The 13,793-nt window shown below is 43.5% G+C and overlaps 1 protein-coding gene across 1 annotated transcript; it reads left to right on the top strand.

Moving 5' to 3' along the window:
- Nucleotides 1-8,654: 8,654 nt before the first annotated feature.
- LOC138875890 (uncharacterized) lies at nucleotides 8,655-9,349 on the top strand. The gene is made up of 3 exons (XM_070154765.1): nucleotides 8,655-8,703; nucleotides 8,823-8,905; nucleotides 9,008-9,349. The coding sequence occupies exons 1-3, from the start codon at nucleotides 8,655-8,657 to the stop codon at nucleotides 9,347-9,349; spliced, it is 474 nt and encodes a 157-aa protein (XP_070010866.1).
- The last annotated feature ends 4,444 nt before the right edge of the window (nucleotides 9,350-13,793 follow it).

Below are 13,793 nucleotides of genomic sequence, written 5' to 3'. Positions count from 1 at the left end.
TTCCAGCGGACGCGGGTTCGCAAGGCGCGCAGCAGGTCGACGAAGCCTCACACACTGATGGGAGCATACAGCATATCGACCGACAGGAAGCCTAACAAATCCCGGCTCGGGAAACACAGGAAGTTAGTCTTCACGATATTTTTGAAATGTTGCAGGCACAACAGTTGGCTATTGCTCAGTTGCAGAGCCATCCGAAGACTCCCAGCACGGTAGTGCCGAAAACAGCTCCCCGCGGCGAACGAGTACCCGAGGGATCAAGCAACAACGGATCGATAACGGACGCTGCCATAGCAAAGATGCTTGGGGATCTCTCCAAGAGGATCGAGTCAGGTTCGTGGAAGTTCATGTAACAGTTGTCCCCTGAGAAATTTGAAACGCCGAAACTCCCTAAGTGCGACAGGACCTCGGATCCCGACAAACACACCACCGCTTACATATGCGCGGGAAAAGGCAGCGACCTTCAAGATGATGAGTTCGTTCCCGTCTCGTTTAGGAAGTTTGGGGAAACATTCTCAAAAGGAACCATGATATGGCGCCAAAGCCTAGCGCCTGACCTCACAAACTCGCTTACCGTACCAGCAGATTCCTCCGCAGAGGCACACGCTGATGCCATCGAAGAAGCAACGGGATAGCCCGACACATCTGAGGTCGAACAAAGAAAGAATGAAACACCACAGGAAGTCGCGCCTCATTCCCTAATAGAACGAATGAGATCGCCCCCGGTTTCGGATGACTGGGCAACACAGGCCTTCTCCCGAAGCCTACACAAACCATGCCCAACAACTCCAGGACATTTCAAATGAAGCTTGATCAGACACCCAGTCGAGATCTGGTCGGATGCCCATACCTCGCACCAGCCACGAATCAGGGCCGTAGACGACCATCCGGGAGCCTCCTCGGGCTCGGTATACCCAAGCAGGCTCCCGGCAAAGAAACTAATGCCAAACAGATTGAGGCACCATCCATGCGCCACGGATAGGAGGAACGCCGCAAGATGCAACCTACCTCGTAACAATTGAGAAATGGCTTGGGGGAAACATCCTCGAGGAATCTTCAGCAGAACCAGAATCGACGAGGCATGGCCAGCGGGGGTACCCCACCCAGTAGAGTGCGATTTCAGCATTGCTATACCAAACATTGTGATCAGCATAAGTGAAACCAGGGATGCCGAACGACTCAGACCTATTCGACCAAGACCCCTCCAAAGGAACCGCAACCCAGCACGGGAACCGCAGGGTGCGCGCGGCCACGGAGTCAAAAATGGCTATCAGCTCAGGAGAACAATGGTCGTGCTACTCAATAAAAATCGCCACCAAGTACTGCTGAGCGATCAGGCTCGAATCCAGCTTTAAGGGAGGAAGGCAACTAGGAAGAGCGAAGCAAACAAGCCACGACGTATTACCACGACAGTGGAGGAGCGGCGACACCCTCCGAGGACTCATAAAATGGAAAGTAAAAATGTTCGTCCCTAGGGAAGAACAGGTCCAGGGATATATTCCAGAGGACACCCTTACATCCAGAGAAAGGGACACCGAGACTTCACCTCGGCCCCACACTGACGCATTGGTAACCCTCTCCCTCATTTGATCTATTCCAAATAAAACATGTGTTCATGAATACAGGTGGCTCGATCAAGCATAACAACGATGTCGGGCCAAAGTCAATGGGGCGGTTCGGACTAACGAACCAAATCGCTCCCGCACCCCGAACCTTTGACAGATCCCAAACGACGATCACCACAAGAAGCAAGAAGATCGTTCTCTCGATACAGCCCATCTAAGCTCAAGCTGTGACGTCGGGCTCTGTACCATCAAAGAAGGTGCAAGGTACGGACGTCTTATTCAGATGGCAACGGGCACACCGCCCGGAGACAGCGTCGGCCCCATTTTGCCAAAAGAATGAAATCTCACGCAAAGGGCGAAACTAAAATAAGTCGACAGGGAGCAGTACGCGACAAGGGGAAATTCCCCACCATATGGCGCATCGCCGGTATCGATGCCTCCACCCTCGGAAGGATCAAAGGGTAAACTAATCACAGCTTTGGCCAAGCCTGATTAAACAAAGTAGAGGGATGTATTAGGGCTCGCACCTCAAGAGGGCAGGAATGTACCAAACCTCGAAACGTCGCCTACACATCCCGCGGTGAGGAAGAACTGCTTCACTCCTTTGTTATTTTTCACTAACCCGTGTGCAGACAACCGGCCAGGACATTCGAAAGTTCTAACTCTGCCCGGAAATCCCAAGGCCTTAGCAGGGCCCGCCGCACTCTCTTCCTCAATCGAATTTCTGCCCCAAAGAGGGTCTCGCTAGCAAGATTATTAGCGGAGCAACGTACCCTCGGAGGAGGATCCGACAAGATCACTGGATTTCTCCTACAGACAAATGATGAGCGATGATCTTCTTTTAAGGGCATCATCCCCTCGGAAGGACCGAGAAACGTCAAACTAAGTTTCAATAGTAGACTATGTACCGGATCGAATGGTCCAAAGAGACGCGCCCCCGCGAGTCGAGCTCACGACAATGAAACAATGTGTGTTTACGCCAAGCAATAAAAGGATATCTTTTCAGCATCTCATACGCCAAACAAGGAAACCTCAGTATACTCCCGACAGGGACCCCTCCATCAAAGGCATCTCGAAATACTCGGAGACTTAACGCAAAAAATTTGGCACCCGCACGACCCCAGGGTCGGAACTCCGAGCTCATAAAGCCCCTGCAAGGCAACTCCGAGCTCACAAAAAGTGGCCATTGAGCTTAAACAAACTCGATGACTCGGAGACTATCATTAATCGCCATGCACTAGAAAACTCGAAACTATAAAAAACCCTAGCGAGCAGACTCGGCGTGACCAGATCTATTCTACATTACAACAAAAATTGTAAGACCTCAACAGGCATGACAAATTGTAAGACCTCAACAGGCATAAAAATCTCGAAGTTTAGGCTATACGTCGCATTTGTAAGAATCCCGAAATGGCATACCCTCGGTGTAGATGCCTAAACTATTACTCGGGATTAAAAACAGCTCCGACCAAACACATATGACTACGGTCAGAACGGTTGATATAACCAAATTAACGTGACTCGGGGACGCCCGATCGTCGCTAAACAAAAATCGCAGGCTACTACTTCGAATATACTTCGGAAAGAACCGGTTAAAACAGGCTTCCCTCAATAGGCAAAAAAGAGCTTCGACCATGTTAGCTCTAAATCACAAGGCTTCGAACTACTCAGCCTACGAGCTATGACCCTTCCGAGGTGCTCGAACTTCGCCGATAACGACTTGAAATCGAGGTTCCTCCGAACCAACGACGGGTCAGGCAAAATTATTTCAAAAGACCTTAACGAGCGAAAAACAAAGCCTACAAAAAGCCCTTGGGCAAAACATCGTAAGAGATATTGTCGCCAGCCAAATGAGCCTCTGTGCCCCACACTAAAATTCCTTAACCCAGACTCAAGACATGAGACCCAAGCATAAAACCAACACCATCTAAGACTCATAAGCCGTTGAATACTCTCTCAAATATCCCCAAGCACCACATTCGAAATACTTTACTCTAAAGAGACTTCTTGCGAATCCAACGTCATTACTTTCGCCTTCCTGATACTGCCATATATAGAATTCCCTAATTGATATAAAAATACCACAAGTCTTGACACCCTCCAAATGCAAACCTCAGTATCTAGCCAAAAGTACAACCTAAAAATCTCCAATTATTAAATGCAAAATCTTGAACACATTAGAACCATTCTTGAGAGTCATTCCCTCTACTCAGACTGCAATTAGCTTGATCAAATGAACTGAACAACCTGTGCCTCATTAGCACTCCGACACCGCAGAATGTAACCTCATCCTAATACAACCAAGCAACTTCCTGCGCTTTGCACCGAGCATCCTTTACCAATCAACAACTCAAGACACCCCATGATTATCATATGCCCATAAAGCATAACATAACCTTATTCGAAATTTTTCCTTTACTCGATCCATCCTCGGTCTCAATCTCCGTAAGCCATAACTGATTCACCCGTACGCCTCAAACTGGAACCAACATAGCACATAACCGTGCAACCAACTAATCAATAACCGACTCCCCCACTTGGCTCAAAGCCATAGATCAAAACACACATACAATAACTCGTAACGCGTATTCTCTATTACTGTCATACTACCGTAGTGAGATTAAACTCAATCCTTCATAAGCTCGTGAGATACAGACCATCTAGTACTTTAAATCTTCTGCAAACCTCGCATTCTCTCTCGTAAGAGTTAAACCCAAATTTAAATTGCAACACATATATTCCACTTATAATTGAGACCTTCTAACAGACAACATAAGGATCGCACAACTTTCGAACACTCCGCAGGAGATAACCCACCAGGTTTGCCTCAAACTAACATCTCTTTACACCCTTCCAGCGTCATAAACATTACGTAGTCACTTAATCTTCCTGAGTCTAAACTCATATCACAACGTGAAATCTACTTCACTTTCTAACTAGGCAACATGAAAAGATTCTTCATACACCCATAACTCGAGGCTATACCTCAAATCAAGATGAACATCAAGTACCTAATAGTCCTTCTATCCTCCAGCAGACCCTTTTCGTCGCTTCCAAATCATATGAATATATCTCGCAGTCACATCACCCTCATCACGTAGCTATCAAGTCATTACTCCCCTTAATAGGGACACAACAGAACATATAGATTCAGAAACACGCGCTCGCGCAATCAACAGCTCAAGGCTCAAGCTATAGGCAAAAATCCGACCCCAAGTCTTCTAGACTGGACCAACATCATCACACAGAGATCACATCTCGCCACTCGATCAGGGATTCACAAGCCATCGATGCACATCTAATACTGAGCGCTCATGAGCGCATACGAATGAGTGGAAGGAATTCAAAGAGTTACTTTTCAAGCTGAATCAAGGACGCACGATAAGAATTCAAGAATGTGATGTTTTTCCTAAAGGTTTTGCAGCCTCCCGAGGATAAATACAGACGTCTCCGTACCTATCCACGAGACTCTACTTAACCTGCTCATGACTCGTGAGACCTATGTAACCTAGGCTCTGATACCAACTTGTAACGACCCCAAACCAGACCCGGTCATGATGACGCCTCTCGTGAAGACAAAGCCAGCCGGCACAATCCCCAAGTCTCATTTCAAAAGTTATAATAAGTCGATTTAAGCCTTTTTAGTTAATCAGGTATTACATAATGTAAGTTTAGAAGAACAGTGCGAAAATAGATAAAGCCTGACATCGGGGTGTCACAAGTCACGAGTATCTACTAAGGTGTAAAATACAACAAAATTTCTGTAAATGTATTAAATACAGTCTAATGAGATCAAAGGGAGAAAAGCAGTATTGCGAACATTGGGCAGCTACCTTGCTAAACTCCAAAGACTCTGCCTATGATCAACTAATACCCGCTACCGGGTGCAGAAATACCTGAATCTGCACACAAGGTGCATGGAGTAAAGTGAGTACTCCAACCCAGTAAGTAATAATCATAATTAAAGACTGAGTGATAGGAAAGCATGAAAAGTACATCAACATGCTGTATAGAAGTAGTACAAAACCAGTAAGAAAACAATGAAGCTGTGAAATCTCTTAAAGCATCTTATCTTAGTTTAAACTTCTTTAAAATAATGACTTTTCAACGGTTAAGCAATTGAATGCAAAGCAATTAGAACAGATAAACATAGAAAATCCGCCCATCGGGCACAAATACACAATTAAACAGGTAAATGACAGACAAATAAGACAAATAAGCACATAAAGGATTGCCCCTCGGGCACAATGTCAACAATACCAGCCCCTCGGGCTATATCTCACATCACCATGGGTACCCGCGCTCACTGGGGTGTGCAGACTCCTGAAGGGGCCCCTTACGACCCAAACTCAATATCAAGCCATCTCGTGGCATCATCACTAGGCTCTCGGCCTCATATCAACAAGCCACCTCGTAGCGTATAAATATCAGGCCCTCGGCCTCATAATCATAATCAGCGTATCACCGCTGCGGCGTATAGCCCGACCCAAAAATATCCTCACAACACAGGCCCTCGGCCTTACTCAGTCAAAATTACATAAGCCACTCGGACAACAGTAAAATATGATGCTTAGCCCAAACTATTATTTGAAATATCATTTAGTATGTTAAAACAGGGTAAACATGGCTAGGTTATGAAAACAGTAAATTATAGCATGACTGAGTACAAGTATAAAGTCAAAAATAGTGAGGAAATACCAATAATAATCCCCTAAGGATTCAAATAGTTGGCACGAGGCCCAAATATGGCATTCAGCCCAAAACATGATGTTCACAAATAGATTTCAGTCAAATACGCGGTAAAATAGTCATTTGAGATGAACTAAGTCACAATCTCTAATAGTGCACGACCCCACGCTCATCATCAAACGTGTGCGTCACCTCAATATAGCACAACGATGTGCAAATCCGGGGTTTCATACCCTCAAAACATCATTTACAATCATTACTCACCTCGATCCGGTCCAAACTATAGCCCGCGATGCCTTTGCCCTCACGAATTGACCTTCGGATGCTCCAAATCTAGCCATAATCAGTACATAACCATTAAAATATGCTAAGGGAACAAAGCCCACTCAAAAATATCCAATTTACATCAAAAATCCCAAAATTGCTCAAACCCGGCCCTCTGACCCACGTCTCGGAATCTAACAAAATTTACTTCAATGGAATCCTCATCCTCTCATGAGTCTATACATACCAAGAACATCAAAATAGGACCTCAATTTCCCCCTCAAACTACTAATTTACACTCTTCAAATTCAAGCCCTAATTCCCCAATTTTAGGCTTTAATTTTCACATTTTTCATGATAAAACAAGTAAGAATCAACATAGGATCGAGTATGGAGTTCAAAAATCTTACCTCCAAGTGTTTTCCTTTGATTCCCTCTTCAATATTTTCTCAAAAGCTCCAAAAATTGCTCAACAATGGAGAAAATAGACCAAAAATCGCGAAACTCACATTTTAAACATTCTGCCCCAGGTAAAATTACCTTCTTCGCGAACGCGACCGGCCTCTCGCGTTCGCATAGACCAAATTAACTGCCTCTCCACTTTTTCCTTCGTGAAAGCAGACAATTCCACGCGAACTCAATGCTTCGCCATACCAGGCTTTCGCGAACGCGATGCAACTCTCGCGAACGCATAGCATATAGGCCTGGGGTGCGTAACGACCTCACTCCTCTACGCGAACGCGACCCCAGTCTCGCATTCGCGATGCACATGAATCCTCCACCTTCGTGTTCTCATCCTCGCAAAGGCATAGAACAAAAACATCATCACACAAAAACACCCTTCGCGAACGCGAGTCCCTGACCGCGAAAGCGAAGAACAAATTGTCTACAACACAAAACCAGCAAAAACTGCCAAGTCCAAAGTCCAAAATTGATCCGTTTAACCATCCGAAACTCACTCTAGGCCCTCGGGACCTCAACCAAACATGCCAACATATCCTATATCCTCATTCAAACTTTTTCCAACCTTCGGAATGCTCAAAACAACATCAAAACACCAAAATCACATCGGATTCAAGCCTAAGAATTTCAAGAACTTCCAAATTACACTTTTTATCAAAAACCCAACCAAACCACGTCCGAATGACCTGAAATTTTGCACACACGTCATGATTAACACAACAAAGCTACTACAACTTCCGGAATTCCATTTCGACCCCTATATCAAAATCTCACCTATCTACCGGAAAAGCCAAAATCTCATTTTCGCCAATTCAAGCCTAAACCTTCCACGAACTTCCAAAATGCATTCCGATCATGCTCCTAAGTCCCAACTCACCTAACGGAGCAAACCAAATCATAAAATTTCCAATCTGAGATCATATACAAACAAGTCAAATCTTGGTCAAGCCTTTCAAATTTCAATCTTCAAACTGAGAACTGTTCTTCCAAATTCATTCTGATTACCCTGAAAACCAAAACCAACAATTTACATAAGTCATAATACATCACACGATCAAGTCATATCCAAGAACTGGCGATCAAAGTGCAAAAGCTCAAAACGACCGGTCAGGTCATTACAGTTCGCGAACTTGGCAAATTTTCTTGTGAGTGGAATCATTCCGGATGATTTCTCTTCATACTAAAGGAAGAACTCAAAAGAGATTGTCAAGATTATTATTGGGATAAAGCATACCTTTTCTGGATTTGTACAGATGGGGTGACTCGGAGGTGTGTACTGAAAGAAGAGCAAGGTGATATTCTTGGGGCTTGTCATTCTTCACCATATGGTGGTCATCATGGTGGAGCAAGAACGGTGGCCAAAGTACTTAGTTGTGGTTTCTATTGACTACTCTTTATAAGGATGCTAGTGATTTGGTGAAAAGATGTGATCAATGTCAACGGGCCGGTGGAATCTCAAAGAAAAATGAAATTCCTCTCACAATCATCTGAGAGATTGAGATTTTCGATGTTTGGGGTATTGTTCTTGCAGAAAAACCTACATCTTGGTCGTGGTGGATTATGTGTCTAAATAGATTGAAGCCGTTGCTTTACCCAACAATGAGGTGAGAAGTATAGTGGCTTTCTTGAAGAAGAAAGTTTTTACAAGATTTGGTATTCCACATGCAATCATAAGTGATGGGGGGTCACACTTTTGCAATAAAGCTTTTGACTCTTTACTTAGCAAGTATGGTGTTACTCACAAGGTCTCGACTCCCTATCACCTACAAGCTAGTGGGCAAGTGGAAGTGTCCGACTGAGAGATAAAGAGTATCTTGCCTAAAACGGTGAATGCTAATCGGACAGATTGGTCCAAGAAGCTTGATGATGCGTTATGGGCTTATCGGACGGCTTACAAAACACCTATCAGAATGTCTCCATATCGGTTGGTATTCGATAAAGCTTATCATCTTCCGGTGTAACTAGAGCACAAGGCAATGTGGACTCTAAAGAAATTGAATCTTGATTAAGATGTAGTCGTTAACATACAGGTTGCACATTTAAATGAATTAGATGAGTTCCGGTACCATGCATATGCAAGTTCGTCCTTGTACAAAGAAAAGATAAAATATCTTCATGACAAATACATTTGGAACAAAAAGTTCAAGGTGGGCGATCTTGTATTGTTGTTTAACTCAAGGTTGAGAATGTTTTCCGGGAAGCTAAAATCCAAGTGGAGTGGTTCATTTGAAATTATTGGCGTGATACCTTTTGGTGCATTAGACTTGAAGAACAAAAATAATGAAATATTTCGAGTCAATGGTCACCGGGTGAAGCATTACTTGGGAAAGGTTGGAGATATCCACGTGGTGGTGATCATTTACTTTACTTGAGTGTGTTTAATATTGCGTCGTGCCGCGACGTTAAATCAGATGCTTCTTGGGAGGCAACCCATGTTCTTTTCCTTTTTCTTTTGTAGTTAGATGTTATTTGTGTTCTAACTTAATTTGAAGTGTGCTACATGGTTGAATGTGACTTGCAAGAAAGGTGGACTAAAAATGGCTAAGTGTTGAAGGAACTGCGAACCACACTTTATTTGTGTGGATCGCACAATTCTATGTGCCACAACAAAAGTACATTCGCGGCCGCGCATTTTACATGCGAACCACACAATTAGAATCTTTCCAAAGTGTAAAAATGTAAACTCTCTGAAGTTTTAAGTTTGTTAGTGCGGGGAAAATCTGCGACCGCAAGGCTATTTGTGCGGTCGCACTCAAAAAAGTGCAGACCGCATATGAACTTAGAGAAGGTAGACCTAGGTGAAAGAATGTGAATCGCACATGGAATTGTGCGGCCACACTCGACTCTTTTTCCCTCTTATGTCTCTTAGTATTAATAGAACCTTTAAGTTCATTTTACACTTTCCACTCTCCTTACAATCACTGTTACTCTGCAAGTTCCTGAGAGATTTTCATGGTCCTCCATACACACCTACTCATGCTTACACACCCAGTGCACTCACTCTATCTGGTATGTTTCATTTCATGTTAGTTTTTTGTGTTAGTTTAATTTTTGAAATTTTAGTTTCTTTTAGGATATTTGTTATTAGAGTTCATCCATGTGTCCATGTGGGGTAGATCTGTACTGGATAGTTGATAATACATAATCTAGCGGGTTGGGTTAGTGAGATTTCATGTTTATACCATGTCTCCATACCGATGTGTACAAGTAATTGCTAAATCGAAGTGAAAAGATAACTACATGTTCATAAATTTTAAAATCTCCAGTCGCACTTGATTTGTGCGGTCCGTTGTTGTGTGTTCTTTGCAACCTGGTAAAGGCAAATTCTTCTGCGGCCGCACTTTATTGTGCGGACCACAAAAATCTGAGAGAGGCCGCACTTAAGTCCATCAGAGGCCTAGCTTTTGAGACCCATATATGCGGACTACAATGATACATATGCGGACCGCAGATGTATTCTGCGACTGCAAAATGGTCTCCGCACTGTCTTCAGAGAAGAGGCTTTTGAGCCTCTGAAGTTTACTTGTTAAAAGCGCGGCCACACTTGCAATTGTGTGGTCCTCACTTCCTGTCTGCGACCGCATATAAAAAAATGTGCGAACTACAATTCCCCATTCCTGCAACATGTTATTTTGTAGTAACCCCACTGTGTCCCCAATATTCTCCCTTGCCTATATAAGTCTCGAATGTGTTGAATAATAACTTTCAACTAACAATTCTCTTTGCTTTTATACAAACAATGGTTTGGTCGCGCGACCACGACAAAAATACAAAAGGTAGATGTGATTCTTCTAGGAGTCGAGGTAGAGGTACCATGCCCCATATCCAACCCAAAACTATCAGGAAGAAGGCCACTACAGGCAGAGAGATGGGTGCAGACCTCTCCAAGTCTAGCTCTTATATCCCATCTAGGGAAGCTTCCGAGGGTAACTCCGCCTCTATTCCGGAGGAGCATGCAGTTATATAGTCTAGACCATATGGGCGATTTGAGCCCATGGATGAGGCCTCTTCGTCTCACAGCACTTTTGAGGGTTCAAAAAGTGCTAGCTAGAATTCTGAACCAATAACTGCTCCAGACATGGATGCGCAGACGGTCTAGGATATCCCTGATGATGGTAGAGGGGGAGAGGGTACATCTGCTGGTGTGGAGAGATCAAAGAAGAAAGAGATATGGGAGGACATATTTGTTAGCTTGGCTACCTTCACTAACTTCCGAATGTGGTGGCCCACGAGATCTTTGACCCTTAAAATGCAGTTTCTATTGGAGGATCTAGAGACATACAACCCTGCAGTGCTGAGACATTTCAGAGCGAGGAAGGGTTGGATGTTGATCACTGAGAGAGTGATAGATTCAAAGGAGTACCTTGTCCGAGAGTTCTATGCTAATATTTTTCACATCAAAAAGGGGACGAAGGTGACCAAAGTACGCAACCTCAAGGTGAGGTTTGACCAGCACACACTAAATGCGTATTTGGGGTTTGAGGACATAGAGCCGAAAGAGTACCTAGAGAAGTGTGCTATGAAAGAAGAAGTCTAACCATGGCTAGCTGAGATCTTAGCAATACCGAGGCTGCCACCGCCATGGATCACTATTGGGGTTCCCATTCAGCGGAACACATTGAGTTTTGAAGCAAAGGGCTGGCAGACTTTAATGTGTAACGGACTTGATCCATGCTAGGATAAGACGTATCTGCCTATTCCACCGGCTGTTCTAGTGGCTTATATCATGGCCAAGTACCTAATTAATATGGGTGTCATGATGTCGGTTAACATTTCATTGGTAGCACAGCAGACCAACACGGCCTACCCTTATCCCAACACTATCACAAAGTACCTTACTAATGCAAAGGTAGAGCTAAGATCATATGATACAAAGGTGAAGCCAAAAAAGCCATTTAACCGGTACTCATTGATGGATTTGACCAACCCAAAGAAAAGAGCTCAACCTTCTACCACCCACAGGCCAGTCTTATGAGCCGGCAGTGGTAGTCTCTAAGACAGCTAACATTACATCTACCTCTACTGAGCCCTCATCTAGTGTTGTTGTTATGCCTCTACCGCCGTCTCCAGGTCCTACCACATCCCCTAGGGCAACCCTTGCTACAGCTCCGAGTCTGGAGCCCATGCCTACAACTCCATTATCTGCTCTGCGAGTCTCCTATACATTGGCGAGTCTCAACAACTGCATGCAGATAGCTACTTCAAAGTTGTTTGAGATATCTAGTACTGTTGTAGCACTATCATCTACACAGGCACCACATGTCTCTACTGATCTTGATGAGAAGCTGCGCAAAATCATGGACACTCTAGTACAACACGGGTCGGTTATTGAAGAGTTGACCAAGGAAGTGAAGAAGATGAGGAACTCCCAAGCAAGCAAGATATCAGTTGATAAGCTTAGAAAGGAGGTGACTCGACTTGCGACAGTTGGGGATTTTCCATTTGACATGTTACTTGACCCAGCCAGTCCACCCCGGATCCATATGCACCATCTGCACTGGTTGCACCAGTTGGCCAGTTTGATGAGCCATGTCTTGCTGCCGACACTGCTGAGGTAGTGCATGCGATATTTGCCACTCCTGCCACTCCCAGATATGATGATAATAAGATATAGTTGGCTGACCCAAGATGATGTTGATAGGGGACACTGAGATGTCCAAGGATGCTTTGGGAGTTTTCTTTGCACTCTCTCTTTTTACTCTTATTTTGTTAAGTATTGGGGACGACGCTTACTTTTATTCGGGGGGAGGGGGTGAAGTTTATTTGATTGACACATTTTGGATGCATTTGGACTGTAATAATTTGATGATTCTGTTTCTTTTCATTTTTTTAGTTTATCTATCTTTAGTAATTATTGTTCATTAGATTCTTTAATTTTCCTCTTTAGTTTTTGTTTTGTTAGTAGCTTCTTTTTATGTTAGTAACTTACTTTTATGTTTTTCGTAGTAGTATCGATAATAAGCCTTTGGTTTTCTTAATTCCACGGTTCTTACCAAAGGTAGTTTTGTGTGATCCGATGATGGATGGCGTGACAACCTTTTTAAGGGAATGAGTCTGTTTTTTATGTGTTTAGGTAATAATAATAGTAATAGTAATGAATAAAAGGCATAATCAAGTCATTCTCGAAAAAGAGTTATTCATGCTTCATTTGGTACCAACACACTTAACTACGTGGTTATGGTTTGAAACAAGGTTTTTGAAAGAAAAATGGCTCTAGTTAGTGACTTTGAGACTCTTGAGTTGACTTTGGTAATCATCGAGTGGTTTATTGGACTATAGTAATCTTTAACTTGATTGTGGTTGTTGTAGGCTCTCGACTCTATCCTCTTTTACGGTCTAGTTGTGTGAGGGGTGAGGTGATCTTTTGTTGCTAGTCCAAGTACCTGTGCGAATGGTCTAGAACTTGCCCCGAATGTGCTTCAAGGCAAAATCCTAAGTTTTGCTTGGTTTAGGAAATGATTATAGGCTTTCCTTGTTCCGTTTGAGCCTTTTATTTCCAACCAATATTGTTACCCCTATTCAACCCCCTTTGAGCCTCTAGCCTTTCTCATTTAATAACCATGATATAAGTTTTTACCCATTTTGTCGTGATCCTCTCTTGGCACCCGGACATTCCTTAACACTCTTGTGAAATAAGTGGCTTAAGGCATAAGTTTGGGTGGGGGGAGTTGAGGAATATGAAAGAGGTATCAAGACAGAGAGAAAAGAAATAATCTTTATGAAAAGAGAAGTCAAGAAAAGAAAAGAAAAAGAACAAAAAGAAAATTGCAAGAAATAGAATAAAGAAGGGTTGATGGAATAAAAAAGAGGTAATTA

This window comes from Nicotiana sylvestris, chromosome 8 (assembly GCF_000393655.2).
Source record: "Nicotiana sylvestris chromosome 8, ASM39365v2, whole genome shotgun sequence".
In the NCBI taxonomy this organism is placed as follows: domain Eukaryota; kingdom Viridiplantae; phylum Streptophyta; class Magnoliopsida; order Solanales; family Solanaceae; genus Nicotiana; species Nicotiana sylvestris.
The sequence above is the reverse complement of the archived record's forward strand: the minus strand, read 5'-3'. Positions and strand labels throughout refer to the sequence as shown.